Source organism: Apaloderma vittatum, unplaced genomic scaffold (assembly GCF_000703405.1).
Source record: "Apaloderma vittatum isolate BGI_N311 unplaced genomic scaffold, ASM70340v1 scaffold14542, whole genome shotgun sequence".
NCBI lineage: Eukaryota > Metazoa > Chordata > Aves > Trogoniformes > Trogonidae > Apaloderma > Apaloderma vittatum.
Genome location: NW_009704268.1, coordinates 255 through 25,034, shown reverse-complemented (window position 1 = coordinate 25,034; position 24,780 = coordinate 255). Strand labels below are relative to the sequence as shown.

The 24,780-nt window shown below is 38.5% G+C and overlaps 3 protein-coding genes across 3 annotated transcripts in view; all 3 read right to left on the bottom strand.

Moving 5' to 3' along the window:
• The window catches only part of LRIT3 (leucine-rich repeat, immunoglobulin-like and transmembrane domains 3), an 11,351-nt gene extending 10,984 nt beyond the window's left edge, over nucleotides 1-367 (bottom strand). The window contains exon 1 of the mRNA XM_009865000.1: nucleotides 282-367. Coding sequence (XP_009863302.1) covers nucleotides 282-367 — 86 coding nt within the window. The remainder of the gene's footprint in view (nucleotides 1-281) is intronic.
• Nucleotides 368-1,881: 1,514 nt separating this feature from the next.
• Nucleotides 1,882-14,108, bottom strand: RRH (retinal pigment epithelium-derived rhodopsin homolog). The gene is made up of 7 exons (XM_009864998.1): nucleotides 13,898-14,108; nucleotides 8,157-8,347; nucleotides 6,532-6,631; nucleotides 5,663-5,816; nucleotides 5,126-5,294; nucleotides 2,914-3,092; nucleotides 1,882-1,987 (listed from the first exon to the last, which is right to left on the bottom strand). Exons 1-7 carry the CDS (start codon nucleotides 14,001-14,003, stop codon nucleotides 1,882-1,884), a joined length of 1,005 nt encoding a protein of 334 aa, XP_009863300.1. The 5' UTR covers nucleotides 14,004-14,108.
• Nucleotides 14,109-20,702: 6,594 nt separating this feature from the next.
• GAR1 (GAR1 ribonucleoprotein) lies at nucleotides 20,703-24,181 on the bottom strand. The gene is made up of 5 exons (XM_009864999.1): nucleotides 23,986-24,181; nucleotides 23,751-23,905; nucleotides 22,322-22,381; nucleotides 21,779-21,914; nucleotides 20,703-20,833 (listed from the first exon to the last, which is right to left on the bottom strand). The coding sequence occupies exons 1-5, from the start codon at nucleotides 24,179-24,181 to the stop codon at nucleotides 20,703-20,705; spliced, it is 678 nt and encodes a 225-aa protein (XP_009863301.1).
• Between the last annotated feature and the right edge of the window lie 599 nt (nucleotides 24,182-24,780).

The following is a 24,780-nucleotide window of genomic DNA, read 5'->3' as shown; positions in this document are numbered from 1 at the left end:
GGGAAATAAAAAGATAATACAATACTAGGAAAATTGTGGAGCAGAAAGAAATTGACTTCTGCAAAACCTGAAGTTTTACAATAGCTATTTGCTAAGTATAAAGCCATAATCACCATCTGCTCCTATTCAGGAATGCTGCTGGTCACATAACACCAGGGTAAAACATGCCTTTATTTCAATTATACTAGAACTAACTTGCAGTGTATGAGAATATTATTTCCAATTTCTTCAACCCTTTTCCTTATAAATTGCTTAGTATATAAGAATAATAAAGTATATACCTTGTTCCGGTGCCATCACTTCTGCCATGGTAAACACAAGTGCATTGTGAAGGACAAAACCCATGCATTTCTTCAAAAAAGCTCATTAGGAGGTAGAAGTAAATAAGCAGATACATGGCTTCCTCCCAGCAGAACTGACATGAAAAAATTTGAAAACTTTATTCCTAGGCACTCGTGTGCAGTGTGCTACAAACATGAATGTAGACATCCATTTAGTAACAGGAGATTACACCAGATTAGCTGAGATCTGTAGTAGCTTAACCTTCAGATGTATCCTGAAAGGGATCAGTTAAACCAGCTCACTCTTTATTCTGTCAGAAGAATGCTGTTTCAAATCATATCCACCGTGTTTCAAGGCTATTTTAATATGTGGCTTGTAGGGTTAGTATGGAAAAAATAATTATTTTCTCCTTCTAAGAGGCAACGCATTAGTTACTGTCCATAAAGTGTTTCAAGCCTCCTGAAGGAAATCTAGCATAGCATAAAGATATTGCAAGGCATTTTCTTTAATATTGAAAACTACAAATTAATAGGAAGTCGAGATTCCAGAGCTTTAAAAAAAACCCTGTAAGAACAGGTTTTTACCAAAAACCACATATATTTAAAATAAGTTACACACTATAAAACCAAACTTCAGATGCATGCATACATAATAAGAGAAGATATTTATTCTCAAAGTCTGAGAATCATCAGGAGTGCTTATACTACCATTCCTAAATAGATCCATGCAGAGTCATGTTGTCCATCCTGAATAAATTCATTGCTCACATCACCAAAGTTATTTTTTGAAAATTACACAACAGACCTAAATAACCATTAAGATTGACATAGAAAGTATGAGAAATTATTATAAATATATACTTAGTTTTATGTTCCCCTCAAGCGTCAAGTTTTAAGGTGCATTCTGTCTCATTTCCAGGATTTGCTGGACAGTCACAAGCACTAGAAACGTACTACACTACTAAAATAAAAGCTGAATTTTCTACAAACTCATTTGGTTGCGTGAGTCAAAACTTTAAAAATTCATTAAATATCCTAAACTCGTTCAAAATCCTAAAAGCTGATAACAGGTTTGGTAGGGTTTGCCTAGATATTTTGGTATCTTAACATATTCACAGAAACAGAATTTCACAAAGCATATCAGCATGGACACTAGGTTTAGAAATATATTCACACAGGGAGAATTCAGAATATTTCAAGTCCGGAAAACTTTCAAGGGAAGTTGAGGGAAAGCAATTCATGAAAGGAATTACAGGCACAAAATCTATGTTACTGAATCTACGCAGTTCCTGCTCCAGTCTCTCACTGCCCCTGTGTCACCTTGTCCAACCATGTAAGAGTCAGAGTGATCAGGTTGCTAGCCTTTTTTGTTAGGGACAGACCTACTGGACCAATAAACACCACTCTCAAAAACTGTCTTAGTATTTTTTGTCTTTTTGTCTTCTTAATATATCTAAAAGGATTATTGTGAGTAACAGAAAACAGCTGGCTGGCCAGGGTAGATTATTATTCCAAAAGATAAACCTTCCAGAAGACTAATTGACTTCAACTCAGATTTCACTCCTTTCCATGTAACTTCTGCAGGCAAATGACATGAGTTCTATGATGTCAGTGCACTTTGAGATACACTCATGGGCATGGCATTGTTTATCGTTATTTCTTGTCTTGTCTGACATCGCACCATTGCCAGGACGGCCCTCCGAAACCTGCAAAGGACAAAAATGGGAAAGCAGGAAGATTGTTAGATGGAGAACCAAATACAAAGAAAAAATGGATAAGCTGGCTTTAAGTATCGCAATGGTTTCATTTTTTGTAAAACATACTTAATAAAAAATGGTATATTTGGACGTGAGTCTTTTCCACTTCCACATGCAGGAATAACTCAGTTCTAATTTCAGTGTTTCTGCCACAATAGGGGTCACAGCAGCTTTGTTTTAATCTAGGATAGGGCATAGCTACAATAAAAATGAACTCAAAGAATGGAGAAAAAAACAACATGGTTTTTAACTGACCATTGATTCAGCAGGGTAACATAAATTCACCTAGACAGAAATCACGGGCTCTGCTTCTAGGTTGGTAGTAGAGAAAGGAAGGATGCCTTGTTACAAAACCTAGTTCTCAGTCAGAGGCACTGGGTTGGTTAGAGCATTTGATATATTTGCTCAAAACACAAGAATAGGCTTAGCTTATTTACTTTAACGAAAAGCCTCAATCCATCCTCATCATCAGTCAGAACATGACACATGCCAAAATAAGCAAGGAAATCTACAGAAGTTACATGTCACTAAGCTGCCACACATTTCGGCCATAGTCATTAAAACTAGTCTCCTGTTGATGCAACCCAGACTCCATGAGTCTCTTTGAGAAATCACAAAGGGACCTTCAAAACTGTCTTACAAAAGCTTCATTAAAATGTGTTCTCAAAAATTTTTATCAACTCAGTATGTTCTGATAATGATCCAAACAATTTCTTTTAGACTTTGCTATCCAAAAGTTCGTCTTTGATAAATCAACAGCAGCTTAGCCTTCGGTCTCTTTACTAATCAGTGTCATATTTTACAGATGATCCTTCTATAGTTAGATGATAGGCTAAAATCATAAGGGAGACTGGTACTAAATTAGGAACACTTACTTTTTGTTTGCAATGACATAAATGCAGGGATTATAGAATGTGGAAGATTTTGCGAATAGAGGAGCTATGATGGCCATTGCAGGAGAAATTTTCTTTGGATCTCCAAAGGAAGACCATAAACACACAACAGAATATGGAGACCATGCCACCAAGAACATTACAATCATCACAACAGACATCTGTAAAACAAGAGGAACAGACACATAACCAGTATTACCTGAAGATGGAGACCTCAAAAACTAAACTCAAAAGCACATGCACTTGTGTGAAAATAGAGCTATTCAGAACCAAATAACAACACATAAACAAGGGCACCTGACAAATTTTGACAGGTTATGATGAAATCTCACTTTGGGGATTTAATAGCATATCACATTGCCATGTATTCTGGCATGCTGATATTTCATTATGTACAATCTCACATCACAGTCAGCACTACTGATTATCTTAAATCTGTCCAATAGACATTTAAATGTCCGGAGAGGACTTCACACGTTAATGATGATCACCATAACAGGTCACTCCAGAATGCTATTACAAGCAAGAAATATGAACAGAGAGAAAAATCTAAGCCAAGAATTTAATAAGGTTGCTAATAAATATAAGGCTTAATTACGGTACAGTTCGAGGACACAAAGGTTCAGTCCATATGCTTAAGGAACCCAGAAGTGTCTATTTGGTTTAATGAAGATGACACCCATGTTCAAACATCATATTGAGGAGATATCTGAGCAGTCATGTCTTCTCTGACTACCTGTTAGAACAAGCTTGGAATGTTGGGGCTCACACCCCAGAAGACACCATGCCTCAGCTAGAACTGAACAGTGTCAGACTGATGGTATTGGGAGGCTAGGAGAGGAATCAACCAGGGCAGACTTTTCTGGCTTTTGTTCAGGAGGTGAATCAGTAATGGAAATCTCAAATTAACAAAGAGGACAAAAGAAATCACTAGAAAACCAAAAAAAACCTGCAAGGCTCTTTGTACCTAGGAGAGATTCTCTAGTGTTGTTTACCTACACCCTTTATTCAGTCTTTCAGTAACGAACAAAATGAGAAACAGGAAGTAAATGGTTTCTTTGTGCAGCTCTTCTAAAGCACGACCAATAAACAAGCAGTGACTCTCCACAAAAGATTCTTATTTAAATACAAATGCACTACCTATTGATCATAATGTAAAGAAAGAATCCTTTTGTTTAGAAGTTTGGTGCTGTAGAAAGCTTAGAAGATGCTAATTTGTGAAAAAGCAAGTAGTCCAGTTATAAAGAAGGATACTACTTAACTCAAAGGCTTCAATCTTTATTTTTTAAATGTAAGTGAGTGTCTTAAAACACAAACCACAAAAAATGCATTTTCTTCAAAACTCTAAGCCTAAATTATAACTGAATCCTCAGGTTTAAGCATTCTGAAAATTCTTTAGAAGCGCAAAATGCTCAGATTATTATTTTTAGGTGAGAATAACATTTTCCAGAATTCAGCAATGAGAAAGCTTTCCAAGGAATGTTAAGCTTGCATTAATAAGTAATCCAAAAGCACAGGTATATACTCTTCTGTTCAATTGTCTCACATCTTCATCATGCCCAACCATGAATCATATCTTTACATAAAATCAAAGCAGCTAGTGAACTTCAAGCTTTCTCAAGGACTTTTATAGATTAAAAGAATGTCAATCTCCCAAGCAGGATATATCATGTTATGCCATAACTCACATTTGTTACTGTTGACATAAGAAAGAGATAAGCTTAACAGACTGAAAAGAATAAGGAATCAGAATCACACAGCTCGGAATGTGTATTCATTTCTAGGCCATGAGTTTGAATCAGAGTTGACCAGCCCATTTGAGACCAGGTACACCTGTAAGCATAGCAGAAAGTTTAAGGACCTTGCAGACACAAAGAGTAAAAGTCCCCTTAGGACACTTCAGAGGTATATTTCTACGTAATGAGAAGGCAGAGGCAAGGAAAATTCATATTGTTCTCAGCCCTCAAAGTAGCTATTTATCTCAAAAGGGTATTAGGTCAAAATTAGAGAATCTAGTATTAGAAGTCAAACCAAGAGTCTTCACTAAGGCTAAATTTCAGTTAATATTTAGTACAAAAGGAAAAGGGGGAATGTAGGAAACAGAAAAGCTTAAAAGGCTGCACTGTTCTTTTGCCTCCAAGACTTTAATACAAAAGCATGTGCTTAAAACAAATCATGTCCTCATTTACCATACCTTTGTCACATCTACTTGGTCAGACCAATCTATGTTGATACTCTCCAGGCAGTTACTGCTAGCATATTGTTTCATTGTCCGGGAAACATTGTAATAACAGTAAAACATGACTGTTAAGGGTACAACAAAATTAACAGCAATTACACTCATTGTGTAGGAAACAAAGGACCTGATAAGACAGAAAAACAAAACACAGTAATTTACAAATAGCCATCCAGGAAAAGTTACTAAAGATTTTGATATTTTGATGTTATTGCAAAATTTTAAAGAAATCAGAAAACTTGAAGAATTAGAAAAATTTTCTTTAAGCTTTAATTTTTTTATTAGCAACTACAAGTCTTGCAGTTTTCAAGCATGGCTTGATTCCTGTGTTTTTTCTAGACTTCTTCTATATTACTTCCATTGCATTAAAATTATATTTATAAATTAGGCTTCATACGTCCGAAAGAAGTTATGCTCACTTAGTGGCAAATTACATCATCTCAGCCTTCAGTGAGACAGCAAATTTAAAAGAAAGAATGAAGGGTGTCATCTTACACATCATTTTTCCTCCAATTTACTGTGCACGTTGCTCCAGTTGGATCCGGAGCGTAGCTAGCCCAGCCTACAGTAGGCATGGAAGCCCAAAAGACTGCGTTTATCCAAGCAGCCAGGATTAGAGTGGCATAGCTACGGGTAGTCATTCTTCTTCCTGTGGCCAAGCACATAGAGTCACAAACCACTGCCAACCCTTGCATCTTTCCAGTGTTGAACTTGAACAACGAGTGGCTTTCAGCAAGCAGGTACCAAGTTAATTACGATCCTTTCAAAGCTCTGCACTCCCGAACACTGTGGCATACCTGCTGCACGCTGCTGAACGACGTCTCAAGCTTTCCAGCCTGTAACGCCACTTAAATACCGCTGCCCATTCCAACCTCAGGATACGGGCAATACCTGATCCTAACTCCATGCCAAAAAGCTTATTATGCAACAGTGCCTTCAAGTACATCTTTGCTTGATGGCAGGGGCAGGAATTCACTGTTACAATACAGCTGGAACAGAGAGGACAGAAAAGCATCCAGTACAGTGTTAACACAACACTAGAGAGATACAATAGAGAGATGTCAGAGGTCAAAACCTCCCACAGCTAGAGGCTTCTTACGTGCTTCTGTATATAAATGTGGCCCTCTAAAGATTGGAATAAGCCATGAAAATACGACACAAACAGTGTAACAGCTTAATTTTGAAAATTTAAGTTTCACAAGCATCCATACCAACCAGATAACTTAAGCACTGTAGGATCATGCCCTAAATTCATATTATGCCCAGCACTGTAATTATGGAGTCATTCATGGGAAAATAATGCAATTAGACTTTTATTTCATAGGAGTCCAACAGTGAACAATTTTTGACCATAAATACAGTACCTATATCAGGTCTGCAGATCGTCAGATAACGGTCAACTGCAACAACAGTGAGCAAACCAATACTTGCCATCCCAAAAAAAATATTTAAGGCAGCATAGATCTGAAATTAAAACAAACAAACAAAACCTTTCTGAGAAATCTTTCAAACGTACAAGCACAAATTTGTGGACTCAATCAAGGGCACTACAATACATTACATTCAACCAGTGTTCTCTTCCACAAGCAAGGTACTGAAGGAACGAATTCAGTGCAGGCATTTTGGAGCTGGTTCACTTAAAATTACATATTTCAAAAGCAATCTGCTTGTGTGCACATCAGAAATCCTAAAGACAGTAGTATAAAAAGCAAACAAACACCATACTTCAATAAGTAAATTTTGAGATTCAGAGATAAAGAGTTTGGAGGCTTGTAGGAGGGGCAGTTAATTCACGGTTTTGATATATGTAAAAGAAACCTGAAGATCATTTGATTCATTCAAAAAAGCTATGGCTTTAGTAAACGCGAGGTCCTGCATTGTCACACTTTCCTCTGTTGTATACCTATACTTATTTCACAGACACGATAATACTGTTTATTCCCATTTTCACATGTCAGATCTACTGCACAGAGTGGCATATGCTGCAGTCCCAACACGCTCCAGATGCATCTGCCCAGTCATCCCATGGGCAGCCTGACTGGTAAGGGTGACTGGGAGGGCTGTGTTATCCCTGGTGCCCTAGAAATAGAGCGCCCTGTGCCAGACCATGCACCAGCGGTTATAATAGAACCAAACGACGTTCAGCCATTTCGGCTCACAGGATTAATTTCTTCTAGGTCGACGTGAGTTGTGCTTCAGGTCATCTTGACTCCCAGAACACTGGTAGTGAGATTTCACATCAACCTCAATCCATTACAAGTCACTCTACATCCAAAAATTAGTGTTAGAAGTGAGGCTTCCTGTCTGACAAAGACTGAATTTTGAGCTTGATATAATTGTGCGTTCAGGCAAGTTATGTCAGATTGTTATAAACAACCATTACATAAGGGTCCAAAATGTATAATGTTGCTAATATTTGCCTTGAGTCAAATTTTCAGCATGTGCCTTCACATTACTACCCATTTTCCTGGACACTTACACCCAACACTCTTTTTAAAAAGTAGACTTAAATCACAGTATGCAGCGAGCAAAGAACACCATCTCTCTGCCATGGAAGTAAAATTTTTCAGTCAGACTATTTTTAAAAATAAACATAAATTAAAACTAGGCTAAATCTCTAATGGAGACCAATAGCCTTGCAGGCCTTCATTTTGAATATCCTAACAGTCCCATTTGCCACACAGAACTCATTAGAGTCTGTAAATCTCAACCCCAAAACAATAGGGATTTAATTTCCTAAGCCTTTTTAAAGCTATTTTAAAATCTCTAGTTAATAAATATGTTACACTCCAATGTTTCCAGATTACAAATATAAATTGGAATGAAATTCACATGAAATCTGACAATACAGAACACCAACTTCAGGTCTAGAGTCAAATTTTGCATCTCCATCTTATCTCTTAAAAGAACTAATACAGGTAGAGCTACTACTTATTCCTCGGTTCGCTTTTAAGTGCTCAAAACTTTCTCTCTGACTGAATTGCAATACCTGGCATCCAGTATATCCAAATTTCCAGCTTCCATGCAGGTCTGAGGCAGCAGACATGGGGTAACCAATGCCACTAACACCAATGTCGGTAAAAGCCAAGTTGATAATAATTGCATTGGTTGCTGTCCGAAGCTCTTTGTACTTAACAAAGATGCCTAACACAACAATGTTACTGAAAATGCTTATCACTCCTGTAAAGACAGAAAAGGGAAACTTTACAAAAGATACGCACCACCCAGTAATACACGTGCAGAAGAAAATGCAGCCTACTGTAATATCTAAGTCTTAAACATTTTATTTTCATGTTATTTTGCAGAGAGGATAAACACCTGGACAAGAGAAAAAAACTTTTCCAATTAAGTAATTTTCACTAGGATTCCAAAAGTGGAGTATTTTGTCAAACCTGGGACTTCCAATGCAATAATAAACATAACAGAAATTCAAAAGCATATAATTCAAACACTGCAAACACCAAGTACAGTGCTGTCTTCCATGGCTAAAGAGAACGCAGGTTGGTGACTGGCAAAAAAAAAAAAAAGTGGGGCTTATGATGCACCTGATCTAACAGCAGGCCCCTGCCACCACCCGTGATTTTCCTTTCTCAGCACAGAGTTACCACTGTGCATTCAGACTAATCCTGGGCAAAAGGAAAATAGACACTTTGACTTTGCTACCACTACCCCAGCCTTCTCTGCTCATGAGGTCTCAATTCTTTGCAAGCATCAGAGTCGGCTCAGGTTGCTGCAAACAGTATTTTATAAGCCTTGTCAAGCAGTCTGGATGATCCACCCAGCCTGTCCCAGCGGCATGGCTGGGCCTGCACTGGAGCTATTTCCTCCACCCAGCAAGCTCTAGGGCTCTGTCCCTGCCACAGTAAAAGCTTCGCTCTGCACTGAACTTGCCCTTGCCTCCCTACCCATTGTATTTTTAAACCTCTTTGGTCTGGCTTGACCCAAAGTGCATCTGAAATCTATTATTAGGCAACACAAGAAATGGCCAGCAGACAGAGAGTTATATAAAGAAACACTACTAAAGCTAAAACACACATTCTCCTCTCTTCATGTGTAATCCCTCTGAAATTTGCTTTGGATTTAACGCTCTTCAAGGTGTCCAGGTGACTCTTCAGGACCCTGTGCATCAGCAAGCATTTTATGATCCTGGTGACCTATATCAAAACCTCCAGGTCCCCCTTATCTCCTCCTATTCCTCCTTCCTAGCCAAATCCTAGTGCATGGGTCTTGGAGTGAGTTTACATGGCACTCCCACAAAACGGGATTTGGTTTTTTGCAGTGGTTTTATTCTCTTCAGACTCTAGCTTGTTGCAGAGATATCCAGAGCAAACTCCCATCCTCCAAATTTTTATTAAATGACTGTTAAAACAAGCTATTAATAAATAAGTTAAAATAACAAGGTTAAAAACTCTCCCTTGCACCTCAGCAGAGAAAGACTCAGATAAAACAAAATGGAGCATTTCGACACATTTAAGCAAAGATAGTAGTGAAAAAAAAAGTATAAATAATACCAAGAATTTGTAAAAAAAAAACACACCAAAAACAATGAAACAAACAAAAGAAACCAACCACCTAAAAAACTAGTCTAGCACAGCTCTTACAGTATCACTGCACCAAATCCTAAACTTACAAACATTTGTATAGTCTGGGCAACTTAAATTACAAGTGGAATGTTATTTTGGTAAAAGTCTAACGACATATTATGCAAGGACATGCCCCTCCAAATTTTCTTAATATTTCTTATTTTAAAAGTCAAAACACTACAGTTTTTATTATCACAGATCTGAGGCATATTTCTGTGTGGAGCTTGAGTGAGTGGCTATCATACTGAATGTGGACTTCCCAAAGCAGACCCATCTTCTTGTTATCCTCTTCCAGTTCCTTGGCTGATGGGATTTCTGTTCTTCTATTGGCTCCACTAAAAACCTGACACACACAACTTAGGTATTGCTGACATGCCTCAGTGGAAAGGGCAATAAGGTTTTCAAGTACTATACAATGTCCTTCCATCTCTGTCACCGTCAATGCTACAGCACAGAGTTAAAAATCTCTAACATCGGATCACAGTCAGACCAGAAACACACTGTAGTTCAAACAGTAATCTCAAATCAGTAGGATTAGAATCAGTTTCAAGCACTTCAGCTCTACAGTTGAATTTTGAAGACTTCAACTGGGATCAATACGGAGATTTCTTCAATTCTTGGAAAGTCCTGTGGACTCCACCACTGGCAGGGCACAGGAACACAATTCATAGATTTACAAATGCCAGCACACACCCCAGTGAGCATGACTGAGGCAGATATTTCTAGAGTCAAATACACATCAGCAGTACCATCTGAACCACTATGCTTAGCAAAAGCTACGTTAATACCATAACAGATATGTAAGAAGGCAGAAGGAAAGCCAGTGCAATCATAATATCATACATAAAGAAATACCAAAGGTGATACTTTGGATACTGGACACTAGGGACACCAATACTTCAGCTTTTAAATGTATTTTTTACATTTCAGTGATCTAAATTGGTACCTTTTTTATTATACCCAAAACTCACATAAGGAGATTCACTGCAATGTTTTGTTAATCAGCACCAATGTCCTATGTTGCAGAAACTATCTTAACAGAGTCAGTAATTTTAAAATGAAATTAGGTAAATTATAATTAATTCTTCACTCTGTCTCTTTCCATTCTCTTTTTAAAATCTACCAAGCATGTCTGTTCTCAGGTGCAAGTCAGCTCAGTACATAATTACATTAGAAATATTGTTGGAGGTATGTAGCTACATAGATGCCATGAGCCATCATATTCATAGATTCACACTTCTCAGGAATGACAGTGTGATGCTATGAGCCCCTAAAATGAACAAAAGCAGGGAGCTGAGTATCTGATCCGAAAACAAAACCAGAGCAAAAGCACTCGCAGTGCAGAGTCAGCTCTCTTGTTGACAGGTAGTATGCCATCTCTTGGGACAGCGGAAACAAAATAGAATTACAAGTCTGTAAAACAATACAGGCTTCTTATGAGGCATGTTTTAACACGTATTACAGCTACACAGAATGAAATCAGAAATACAACAGGATTATAAACGCATACCCCCAGGGTGAAGGAAGAATCCTGCTAGACACAGTTAAATTTAGTGCCTCAGAGCCCAATTCTAAAATGAAGGGAGGGGGAGAGAGGAGACAACTAACCCAAACCAAACTACAGAAGAGAAAGTGAAAATTGTTAAGCCTATATTCTTTAAAAATTTAGATAGGGGTTGTTCTCCCTTGTAACAAGGATGAGAGGAAACAACCTCAAGTTGCACCAGGAGATGTTTAGATTGGGTATTTAGGAAAAATTTCTTGACCAAAATGGTTGTCAGGACTGGAACAGACTGCCCAGGAAAGTGGTAGAGTCACCACCACTGGAGGTATTTAAACGACGTGTAGCTGTGGTCCTTCGGGATGTGGTTTAGCGGTGGACTCAGCAGTGCTAGGTTAATGGTTGGATGTGACAATCTTAAAGGTCTTTGCCAACCTAAATGATTCTACATTTTCTCAGAGGGCAGGGAGTGCAGACCAAGCCCAAGACTTTCAGTAACCTGAAATCATCAACTGGGACAAGCTCACATGATGTAGAAAAAGCACATGGATGCTGCCAACTTGGCCTGTGAAATATCTTAAGGTTAGACAACTATTTCTGTATTTCTTTAGTTAAACCTTGCAGTTTTGTGCTGACGAAGATAAAAACATCATGACCTGATTAAGAGAAAAAGAATTTCTTCTTTTCCTTCCTCCTAGAGAAGCAACAAAAACTAAAGACAGACTAAATGCAAATACAAGCTCTAACAGAATTAAGCAAGACACGTGAGTGGTAGCATCAAAACAATGAAGGTCAAGGTCCACGTACAATGTGGAATTTACTTTTCCTGTTAGCACTTTAAAGTTATACCAGAATATTTCACCGTTATAAGCTCAAGGATATCCATCAGGCAGTATTGCTTCCTGCAGCCTGAGTATTTCTGGTGTCATTACTAAGATTAATACACTGACCACTGTACAATTATTCTCAGAAAACAAAACAACTATTTGCAAAAGAGGGAAGAAGTCAAACCTTTTAAAAAGCAGCAAAATGATAAACAATGCATCTGTACTTCATTCTTATTCTTAGACTTCTGCTTATTAACATAGCTTAATTTTTCCAGACATGAGATTTGCTGTGGTAAGGAATTTGCAAAGCAATCAATCATACTTTCAAAGATGTTACAGACCTTACTGTCAAAACCATTCCTCATTAAGAAAGCGAAGTTCACACTACAGGGGAAAGATTTACTAGATTCCCTCAATTATAATTTAAAAAATAAAATAAAATAAACCTACAAGGCAATACAATTTTTCTTTCTAAAAACATTTAATTTCCACGCAAGATTAAGAAAGAAGACCTGGGTTATTTCTAGCTGATTTCATTGATCCATTGATCATCTGTGATAGCTTTGATCCCTAACACCAGGCGGCCAAATCTGAAAAGACCACCTTGTTACATAAAATATAATCAATTTTAATTAAAATATAACAATTATCATACATATTTGCAGCACCCAACAGATCCAGTTACCTGCAAATTTTGATAGTTCTACAGAGTGCATCTAACTTTCCAACATTTGACATTATCCATCTCTACAGATTCATAACAAGTCTACTCATCTATGTAGCTGCTCTACCAATTTCTCTAAAAATCTGAATTATTGTCTTTGCATTCAAAAATACCCTCTGTACCAGAACAGCAATCTGATACTCACAACTTCAAACAGACATGCTAGATAAAAGGTGACCATCAGCAATACCGGTTCATATGAACCTAAACTACACTGATATTTTTAAGTATTTTAAAAGCTAATTATAACATAGAAAATGTATGGTACAGTCTATAAAAAGATTTACTAATTGATTTAATTTTCCATAATAAAGGTATAGAAGGCTTACTACTGAACACTGTAGGTTTCAGGTTTTGGTCCAGTTGATATTTCAATGCTATAGCACTCAATGCTTCAGAAAAATGTTACTGAAGTAGTTGTGGTTATAAAAACAAGAAAGTTTTCAAGGAGAAAAAAAAAATAATAATTCCATAATCATTCAAGTTTAGCCAAAGGTCATTACAGTCACAGGGAACGAACACGATGTCAAGCCTTCCAGCGTGCTTTTCCTAACATGTGTCATCAGTGAAAAATACAGCTGCAACTGGAGTCTGCTCTTCTCTGATTAATGACCAGCTCCCCCATCTAAGTCACATTCCAACCTTCCCCTTACATCCCCCTAACAGACACTCGTTCACATGCTCAGACTACACATATATTACTACAAACATGTGGCCCAGGAGAAATCTCAAGATAGCTTCCAGCACATCACAGAAAAATGCAAGATGTGGTAGCTATGCCCTATTTTTATCTCTTTTGCAAGCTAGCAGAAACTAATTTTCACTCTCTTCTATAATTACATTTCAACAAAATATATTTTTTGAGACACAGCGGTGCCTTCAAATATAGAGCAGAAAACTTAGAAGTTTCTGCACACTTCAGATGCTTCTGCACTCTTCAGCCTGCTGATTGCTAACTTGTCAGCAAACTGTGGCGAAAAGCCAGACATTTGTATAACACAAAATGAAATACCATCGCTGTTACTACACAAAATGAGCATTCAGATCTACAGTTCTGTTTTAAAAAGTTACACAACAATTTGCCAATGCCCATACCTGCTGTTATTAAGTAAGCCGCAACTATGTTGTGCTCAGTCTGTGTGAAGGCTGAATGAGCTTCATTGTCACTTTCTGAGGAATTGGCTGAATAATTCCAATGCATTTTGGACAAAAGAGACTGTCGTCTATCCTCTGCAAAAATTCATCAAGACAACGAAACACTACAAAATCCTGTCAGGAAAATTCTTTCATTATTCAACAGACTCACGGAACAATTGAAAAAAGGGGGGTTAGGGGGTGTTCCCCCCACCACTGACAGTGTCCAAGCACGATTTAATTGGACTTAAGTGCAAAGAAGTTTACCCTCTCAATCTAGGCTGGACGTTGTTAATTAAAACAAAGAGCAGCACAGAACTGAGTACATTTCCAACAGCATGCTTAAACTTCATTCTTTGTGCTAAAGAGATTAACTGTCACATGTCCCCAAACTTTCTCCTTCAAACCTCTTGTGCAATGTTTCAGAAACCTCAACAAAAGTTGGCTCAGGTCAGTTGGTCATCAGCCCAGCTGGGAATTAATTCCCATCATCACAGCAAACACACAGAACTGCAGCAATACAGAAGACACAAATGTCAGTTTCTTTAAAAAGGAGGATAGGCTTAAAGTCCTTCCGTTCAAATCCTTGAAGACCTTTTTCTTCAAGATTCTTGATTTGATATAAACTCTCAACTGACACAGACACAAGAAGAACACAGTCCAATATTTTCTAAAGTGAAGCATGACTTTCAGAAAACTCAATTACTACCTTTCTAAAACAGCCTGGTCTGCAGAAAAAACTTGTTGAACGTGCATTGCAAGTCTGAACAACTTCCCTCTCCCAAACACACATTTAAGTTTACTTTGGGTAAATGTTCCTAGGTCAAAAATTATCTTCCAAAGCTTTGAGCAGCAGAAGCTCATTTTTTTTTTCTTTTCATTGATGAGGTAGCAGCAAATCAAAGTAAAGACCTTTTATAAAATCCTGCATAAATATTAGCTGCTATAAACCCGTGCCCAAAGAGCTTACATGCAGTATCAGTGTATGGAATAAAAGCAGGTGTTTCCCACTAGTTGCCCTTCATACAGTTTGTGCCTCCAGTTTCATACTTGTGCTGGGTATCAAAGTGACAGGGACGAGCAACTGGTGGTTCGTTAGTTGTACGTGGTTCGGAGGCAGCTCAGGGAGGCTAGGGTTGTCTTCAGAGCAGCACTGTGGGTGTAGTGCCACAGGCAGCATTGAGGAATACAGCCACCCCACAGTGAGGAAGCATACCTGAAGAGCTCTCCTTTCTCTAACCCGTGAAACATTCATAGAGCATTCCCTCCCACTCCTCGGCTTTCCGAAATAGACATCCTGCATCTTTCACCCGTCTGAATCTAAAGGTAAGAAAATTTTTATATAAAACTTGTGCATTCACAACATTTAGCCTTCTCTACTACAGACGGCCATGTGTCACAGTTCTGCCAGCAAATGTTTTAACACCACAGATCTAAACTCACAGTTCTCAGGATATTTGTATTATGACAGTATTTTTTCCACCATCAGAAGAGGATTAGGTAGGAACAGGGTGGGAGGGTTCTGAAAGGAAAGATGATCTGTTTGGCAACAAAGCCACTTCCCTAGTGCCCCACAGTCCTGCCTCAATAGATAAAAGCACAGTGATAATATATCTTTGCTTTCCTCCCCTGAAAGTTTGGCAAGATTTTCAAAAGCAACTGAGATCTTGCAGCTTCCACAGAAGTCACAGCTTGCAATGCTGAATGACTTAGAAAAGCAAAGCATTACTATTTTTATTCAGATAGGATTCCAGACTTCAAGTAGCAGCTCATGAGACCATACAGATTTTGTACACACTTGTTGGTTAAAATGCAAGTTTCTAATATGTGCGGTCCATTCTATGTACCATCACACTGTCTCTATCTCCTCTCCTTTTAAATTTGGCTGATTTTGCAGCAACAGGAATTGAGAGAAAAAACTCAAAATTAAAGGCAGACATTACTTATCATTAACATAAAATTATTTGTTTCTAGAACACTGCAGCTCATAGGGCCAAAAAGATAAAGGGAGGAACTAAATATTAAAGAACACAAATAATCCAGAAACTACAGTTCATAAGCCAGATAAAATACGGTCTACCATCAAACTTTTCAATATCAGCATATACAAAAATAAAAATCAAAAAACCTCAGGCTGTTTTTATTCTCCAATAACAGATAGTATTACCAGTGTGAGAGGGTGATAATCTCAAGTGATGTTCTGCCTTACCACTTGTGGTAAATGCAATTTACCATGCAAAAAATGCAATTTCTATTTAAGTCTATTCTTCAGTTTGTAGGCATCTGTATAGATACGGAGCAAGGCAAAACTCATTAGAGGATTTAACAAATTGCGTTCAATCTTGTGTAACGCATACTTAATGAGGTAATGAGAGCAGAGAAACGTAGTGTTTTCATTTAAAAAAAAATTAAAAGGAAGACCAAAATTAAACCTCTTCCCTACTTTCTGTGGTAACCACATTAAAAACAACGAAAACCAAACCGTCCCACGCTTATTAAGCACATTACCACTAGAGGGCTCTACAAGACAGAACTTCCCTTTAATCTTTTCTCCACAAACGGTTGCAAATGGTTCAAATTCAATGGAAAATAAATTAATAAATTACTGTTTTTCTCCCCCTTCATGGAGGCTTTTACTAGATTTAAGCTGTTGATTATAAAAGATTGACTCTAAACTAAAGAGATAAAACGCCCTGAAAAATGTGACTCCTCAAAGCTTTTTACTCACCATACTTCAGGCAGTAGATATGCTTTTTCAAGAAGACAATACTGTTCCTTATCAAGATAATGCTTTGTACAGGTGCAAATAACTTTGCATGAGTATTTTTGTGATTATCCAGTACTGCTTCAGGCAAACAACCATTACTCTGTGTCAGTGCAAGAACTGTTTCTGTTCTACAACAGCCAAAGCTGCAGACATACATTAAAATATCTAAATTATTTTCTGCACTTCATCAAATTTCTCTGTCAAGGTAACATAGTAAATCTATGAACTATATTGGAACAACCCTATCCTAGCAACTACAGAAAACACAAGGAGAAAAACAAGCCTGCAAGAAGGAACGCAGGGCTACTAAAGCCATTCTCATAAGTTTTACAACACGCCTCCATGCACCACCCTCTGTTTAGCAAGGATTTAGATCCCACAGAGAAAAGATATAAACCCAAAATTTTAGTAAAGCAAGGACAAAAGGCTCAGGGTATTCTAAATACCTCTAAGCTATCTGATCCTAGTAATCTACCAGCTGTCATTTTCAAAATCTGAAAGTCAGACCCTACATCTGGGTCAAATACTGCAATGGCCAACACGTTCACTTACCACCACATTTTGAAAACGAGACTTGGTCGTTGAATGCTCTGCCCCAGCCAACTGTGAGCACACACAGACACTGACAAGCGGACAAGGAGACAGGGAGGTGACACCACTTCTATGTCCTCACTGGAAAGCAAAGCCCTGTGGGATGCACTGAAGCCTACCTTCTCCCTGAGTTTCAGAGGACAATCACCCCTTCTGCGCTGCTGGAGTGGGTGCCTGGTGAGAAGTTTCTTGGGTGGCCCAGCTGTTTGCGCCAAGGGCTGCAACTGAGGCAAAATCCAGGGAAAAAAAACAAATTGCCACCAAGACCCTGTGCTGCCACTAACACCTTTCCCCCACCTGCCTCACTTCACACTATGGTGACTTTTTCCCCAGACACTACAGCGACTTGAAATCCCATTTCTACTAACACACCTTTCCTGTTCTCTGTAGAAATAGGGTATCTGTAAGCACATACATAAAACTCAAACACTTCACCCACTAGAATCAGGAGCACAGTGACAGAATCACAGATAGGAAAGGAAGCTGTCACAAAATTACAAAACCTGTATTTTAGTTCACTGCAGCATTACATGGCAGGAAAGACATATCTTAATTTTAAGACACTGAATTTTCATCTATCACAGTTAGCAACTACTTGCAGTAGGAGGCCAGGGTCATACCACAACACAGAGATGATAAGGCAGAACAGGGAATGGATGGGCCTTGCCACAAACAAAATGATCCTTTCCTGAATGAGGAAGAATTAGAAAAAAAAAAATCACCAGGTCACACATGTCCAGACACTGCTTCCTCACACAGCAGCTTTTTTCACCCCCCATCACTGAGTGTTCTTCCATCAGCATCTGAATATCCTATAGCCTCCACAAAGCCTAAGACTCTAAATTTTCTCTGGATATCTGTGTTAATCTCATACAACGTTGTTTGAATGTCTAGGGCATGCCCCAATGCTCCTCGTGCATTTCTCAGCTGGTACCACAGCCCAGTTCCCTACAATCAAGAGGCCAATCTTCCTTCTAGAGCTCTACTGGATGTTGTTCTTTAACCCCTGTGTAAAGGTCTTTCCTTTGTGATTTAAAGCATACGCTTCTTGTCCTACGCTGCAAGATGCTATTTCATGCAATTGAAACATCAGCTGTCACATCATGCAATTTAAAGGTGACGGCAGTACTGTCTTCTGACATCCTGGGAAAAAAGTATGTCCCTAAAGCATGCAGTGAGAATAGCAAAGCAGAGCATGAATTTGTGTGTAAGAGTGAGAATCGTGACATATTAGCGTTCCAAAGCCAGAATAAAGCAAGACCTAGGTCAGCTGTCCACAGTGAGCTGCTGGAGCACCAGTGAAGAAATACAGCATAGCAGAGGATGCAATTACAAATATGACACAAGTAACGACAACTCCAGCTTCACTGCGGGTTAGTATTGTTCAACTGCAATGCCATACGCCAGAGATGCAACGACTTGCATAGGATTCTGTCTAGACACAGGACAATTCTACAGTGCCTCAAGTCAGAGCTCTAAGTCACTTAGGCCTAGCAATACACAGCAACAGAAGCCTAAACATTTTTCAGAGGTCTGGGTTTAACTGACCTGGTTAAAGCTAAGTCTGTACCAATACCAAGGAAAATAATCAGTATCCTTCAATTTCTAATTATGCTGCAGTTGAATGGGAGACTCGGTTTCTTCTCACAAAAGCAGATCTGGCAGAAATTCCAGTGTTTTGTGGCTTGTTTTTTTAAGCTGAAGAACATTTTTATCTGATTACAACATCTGCTCAGACTTAATTGAATTCTTGAACATTTGTTCTGCTACCTTGTTTCAAGTTTTGTTCCAGAGACTATTCAAACTAAGTCACATTTGTTAAAATGTCCTGTAACTGTACAACCTTGGTGCTGACAAATCACTTGTTTCTTTTTGTTAAGCAAAAGCCTAATACAACTCATTTGCCTGTTACTGCATTCATTAAATAAAAAGTATAACAGTAAAAACTAATTCTGAAATTAATTTCTTTCCACATCGAACAAGATGTTCAAAGTACTCTCATGTAGATTCTTCTACAGATCCCTTTGGAAAAGGGCTTGGTATGAGAGTCTGTTAACAGACTACTGGCTCCAGATGAAATCTAGGGAGATTCTATTCTTCTATTCTTACTTTATTTCTTATTTTATTTCCAAGAGTAGAGGGGCACCTTCTCCTCCACCCTTAAGAAGCAGCAGTTACTAGCTTTTCAATAATCCTCACAATGCATCCAATTAAAGCGACCAGACTCATGCAGATGTTTCCATGCCTTTTTTAAGCAATACTTAATGGGAAGCACTGTGCATAGAGGAGCCTTGTGATGGGCTAGCTCATCTTAGCCCAAGCCGAGCTCAGAGCACCAGAGATGCGGTGTCAGGACATCAAAACCGCAAGAGAAAACAGACCAATGGGGATGTGGGGGCAGTTATAACCCATAGCAATTTTACTATCAGTGTAATTAGATACAATAAGGTGACTTAAGAATAGTATTAACTTTGTCTTATTCATTAGATAGCAACTTCTGGGAAAATGTTGTAACGTCTTTTGCTTTCACTGAGATTTATACAGAAAAATCCTCAAAATATCCTTTGTTCTCTTCCTTTCCTTTTAAATGTTATTATGTATTAAAAAAAATTAAAAATGTATCGACACACAATTTTTAAGTTTAGTTTGTAAAAAAAAGCTTCACAAAGGTTGTTTAAACAGCATGCCCACCTTAGAGCAACGCAGAAGATTCAATATAAAAAGAGGATGCGAACTAGGGATCAGTCACACCTAGGCAACAGGTTCATACTGATGAATGTGCACATGGTGAATCTGTAGAGTTTTTTGAAAAAAGAAACAGCTTTAGAATAAGATTGAATCTTGGCTTGGTTAAAAAAGTTCAAGTGCGGTCTGAGTACTCTTCAGTTCTTCGCCTGGAGCTATGCTCTCCTCATGTTGATCAACAGTCATTAAGTGTAAAAATAATTGTCATTTTACAGCTTCCAAGTTCTTTATAGAAAGAACTTTTTCAGGGTCCTTTATAAAAAAAATTTCCTTATTCTTCACTTCCGCAGATGATACGGTAAGACAGAAGGGAGACACTCATGGCTCCATTTTTAATGTCCTCTTCCTATTTTAAGAGGGAAGAAAAATACACAAAACAATTGAAATATTAGTTGCATTTAAAGCAAATAAATTATACACCTAACACTAAATGAGATGACAGAATAATTTATCATCATTATCTGTCCTCACAGTCCTTTCTGAATGCAAAAGACTAACATGGTCTTACACAAGCATCAAAAAATGCAGAATACTGTGCTGCAGTTTAAGCTAGCTATTCTGATGCACAGAATAGTAGTTTTGCATAAAACTATAAACCTCTGTAAAAGATGAAAAATACATTGTTTAATATTTACAAGCTTTAGAAATCAAAAGCCATTCCGATTACTGAAATGTAAAAACCACACACGCACCACGAAAGCTTCCTCCGCCACCTCTTCCTCCTCTGAATCCTCCTCCACCTCTTCCTCCTCTGAATCCTCCTCCTCTTCCTCCACCTCTTCCTCCTCCAAACCCTCCTAAACATAGGAAAGAAATTACACTTTGAGGAGCATACAGAATTTGTTATTCATGACAACAAGTCATTGGCAGCTTCTGAGAGGAAAAGAACATCAACAACATAAAACCACAAACTGTCGAGTGCTGGACAGCTACAGGTCAATTACTACTACCTTGTCTCTTCTAGGGATCATTTGCAGCATTTTAGGTATTGTTAAATATCTGATGCACAATATCCAAAATGCTAAAGACGCTAATAAAACTCCACAATAAACTGCTTTCATGAGAGCAAAAAAATAATCACAACAAATCATTATTAATTACAATTCAACATTAAAACAAAACAAAAAGCTTTGAAGCACTTGTGCCTCACTGAAGAGGGGCAAGATAGGCAGGAGATGGAAGAAACGGTGAGGCAATTAAAAATTAAGTTCAGCTTTAACTAAGGAGTACATTGCAGATAATGTTCAAAAAGCAAAGAAAGTATATTCTTTAAAGAAGATGACAAAGAAAGCTATTCACCTTTCACATGACAAGTATTGTCCAAGCCAGATTTTTAGAGCATATTAAAATACAACTTTCACTGACACTGTGGAGTGCACATTATCTACATCCTTTTACAACAAGTTTGCTTAGTAGCCACGCTTTCTGCCCTTGTTATAAATCAGCATGCTTTCCTCCCTATGTTTTGAGGCTGTTATTCAGCTAAGCTACAGAAGCCTAGCTCTTGCCATTGCAAAGATAGTGCTGTCTCTTCCACTGAGTCATCACAAACAAATATACATAACGTTTTTCTTTCCAAAACAACTGTTAATATTCAAGTACTCAACTGCAACTATATCAAAAAAAACAAAAAACAAACAACAAAAAAACACTCCACCCCAAAAAACAAACTTAAAAACCCAAACAATCCATCTCACACCAAAAAAAGTATTCTGTAGTTTCCATTCCTGGGATCCTACCTCTACCACCACCTCTTCCTCCTCCACGTCCACCACCACGTCCTCCTCTACCTCCTCCTCTGGGAGCACCTTTTTCTCCAGGTGGCCTTGGTAAAAATCTCTGAAGGGGGAGCAGCTTTGCTGGATCAATGTAAAACTGTAGGAAGAAAGTTCCATCAGGCTTTGAAAACACCAAGGCTAAAGAGCACATTAAATCTCCCTTTACAAATATTCACAATTTGGTCTTAACTCTTTATGTCAAATTGACCCTTGCAAATTGCCAAATAAGAAAGCACATGAGAAATAAATCCCAGTGTTATAAAGTTATGAAAATACAGATGATATTTACATGAGTTTCACATTAGATTTTTTTTTGCAGGGCACCGAGTAGGAAGAATGTGGCAGATATAAAAGCGAAAAGGAAGGGGAAATGAATACTTATGTTTACAAAGGACAACTTTAAAGTTAATGGAAACTTAATAAAGCTTTTATTATCTGATGACACGGAGCAGATTTGTGTAACTGATGACATACAGTCGAATTCTGTTATTAAGATTGGCTAACCTTTTGCATTTTTTTAAAAGAAGAGGCTTTCATGTTCTCAGACAGTTTCACTGAAAAATACTGTTAGTTTCTTTAAGGAACACAGAAAGAATAAAACACTGGAAATTGTGGTTTTGATTACTATATGAAAGGCACATTCAAACATTTTTTTAATTGCAATTAAAAGATCAGGAGAAACTATTTCAAATTTTTCTCAGGGTTTTTTCCTTGTTACAAATATCGTATTTTCTGGCAAAATCATTCTTTCCTTCCATGTATTAAGTCCTACAGAAGACCATACCAATGGAAAAGCACACAAAAACATAACTGTAAAGAAATAAATTCATATAGCAAGTGATGACTCCCTTAGCCCTAGGGTGACCTCAAGGCTTATCTGGAACAATTTACATGCTGCAGGGGCTCTGCTAGTGCTGCTGCTGCTGGGCAGTAGGACTGCCTGGCTGTGGAAAGTTAAGAGCCAGCAGGGACCGCTGGACCAACGACACGCCCAGCCTCATCACACAGTGAAGCAGCAAATGCACTCTGCAACCCCACATGCAGTCCTGCACGGATCCTCAAACTCTCCACTACACAAGGACTTTGGTACCAAAATATCAAGAAGAGGTGCTGGCCAACTGTGCTTAATTAAGACTGAAGCTTAAATGGGGAAGCAAGGAACTGCAAAATAAAAGTAACACATTTTCTTAATATGTTATTGTAGGAAGAAAACAAGTTTCTGAATAATTCCGACACAAAAAGTAAATCTGCATGTTAAGACATTCAGAGTACAACAGTGATTTAAACCTGCACATTTTACTTCACATCTAAAGTGGGAGAGGAAAATGCATGCAGCTAGTTACTGATGCTCCACCAACTAACACAGGCTAGGTCTTAGTGCCATGTTACAGGGGTACTCCCTGTGTGGTTCCGTTTTTGTCACAGATTCCGTCAATCCAGCAGTAACAAGACCCGATGCCTCTGTCTCAACAAGCTTGCTCTGCAAGAGGACTTCCTAGCACACAGTCCACTTTTACTGATAGTTCAAGTAATAAGCTGGACAAAGAGCAATAGTGCATCTTAGCACAAAGTCATATTTAGATTAAGTAATAAGCTGGAACATGAGCAAGGCCCCCTAAGGCACAAAAAGACCCCTGCTCCCTTGATCCACCTCTGTAATACGTGAATAACCTATAGCAGAAAATTTGGTCAGGCAGCTAGAAAAAGCGACATCTTGAACCACCATGACTCCAAACAAAAGATTCTGCTAGTATTAGTACTGAATGAAAACCTCTGCCTGACATAAGGTACAAGAAAAGCTTTAAGACAGGCACTTATTGTGAACCAGGCACCTACTAACACCAACAATTGCAGATCCTAGAGAAATTCCATTTAATAATCAATCAGCCTTTAGAAGCAAATATGGTATGTCACACATTTTTTTGAAGGATACAAAATCTCTCAGCTGTCCGAAGATTTCATCCACTTTGCCAATTTGTTCCTTATTATCCAAGTACACTGGGGCATTGAAATAAGGCACCTTGTTTTCTTCCGTTTTACATTTACAAACAATGTCATCTTCACACGGATGCATGAACTCTCCCAATACTGAAATAAAGAACAAACAAGGTAAAGATCTGGAGCAGTCACTCTAAGTAAAATAAATATAATCTCTTCATGTAACTTACAAACTACCCTTTCTGGAGGTCCCTGGTCATATCCGCCTCTGTTGAAGCCTCCTCGTCCACCTCCCCGTCCAAAGCCACCTCGTCCACCACGATTAAATCCACCTCTGTCACCGCCACCTCCTCCACGATTGAAGCCACCTCCTCTTCCTCCTCCACCTCCTCTTCCTCCTCCACCTCCTCTTCCACGAAAGGACATTCTCTACTACCTCCTAGATGGTGGACAAAAAAAAAAATCAGTTGTTTTACATGTACAAGATATTTCACGTTTAATTTGCTGTATAAATTCAAGTCTTCCAAGACTTGTTTGTTTAATGGTTAGCCATTTCTATTGTCACTAAAAGCACACATAATCATAGAATGGTCTGAGTTAGAACGGACCTTAAAGATCATCTAGTTCCAACCCCCCTGCCATGGACAGGGTCACCTCCCACTAGACCAGGTTGCTTAACGCCCCATCTAGCTTGGCCTTGAACAATTCCAGGGAAAGGGGAGTCCACAATGTCTCTGGGCAACCTGTTCCACTGTCTCATTACCCTCACAATAAAGAATTTCTTCTTAATGTCTAAACTAAATGTAGCCTGATCTATTTTAAAATCGTTGCCCCTCCTCCTATTACTACGTGCCCTTGTAAACAATCCCTGCCCTTCTTTCCTGTAGGCCCCCTTCAGGTACGGAAAGGCCTCTATAGGGTCTCCCCAGACCCTTCTCTTCTCCAGGCTCAACAAGCCCAACTCTCTCAGCCTGTCCTCACAGAAGAGGTGCTCCAGCCCTCTGGTTAGTTTTACGCCATCCTCT

Coding starts and splice junctions, on each gene's coding strand:
- GAR1 (XM_009864999.1), bottom strand. CDS start 24,181: ATGTCCTTTCGTGGAAGAGGAGGTGGAGGAGGAAGAGGAGGTGGAGGA. Junction 22,382..23,750: donor TCGGACAGCTGAGAGATTTT/GTATCCTTCAAA, acceptor AGAAACTAACAG/TATTTTTCAGTGAAACTGTC. Junction 21,915..22,321: donor CTTTTAAAAAAATGCAAAAG/GTTAGCCAATCT, acceptor TTCTTCCTACAG/TTTTACATTGATCCAGCAAA.
- RRH (XM_009864998.1), bottom strand. CDS start 14,003: ATGCATTGGAATTATTCAGCCAATTCCTCAGAAAGTGACAATGAAGCT. Junction 8,348..13,897: donor GGCTTACTTAATAACAGCAG/GTATGGGCATTG, acceptor CTGTCTTTACAG/GAGTGATAAGCATTTTCAGT. Junction 1,988..2,913: donor TATGTCATTGCAAACAAAAA/GTAAGTGTTCCT, acceptor TGTCCTTTGCAG/GTTTCGGAGGGCCGTCCTGG.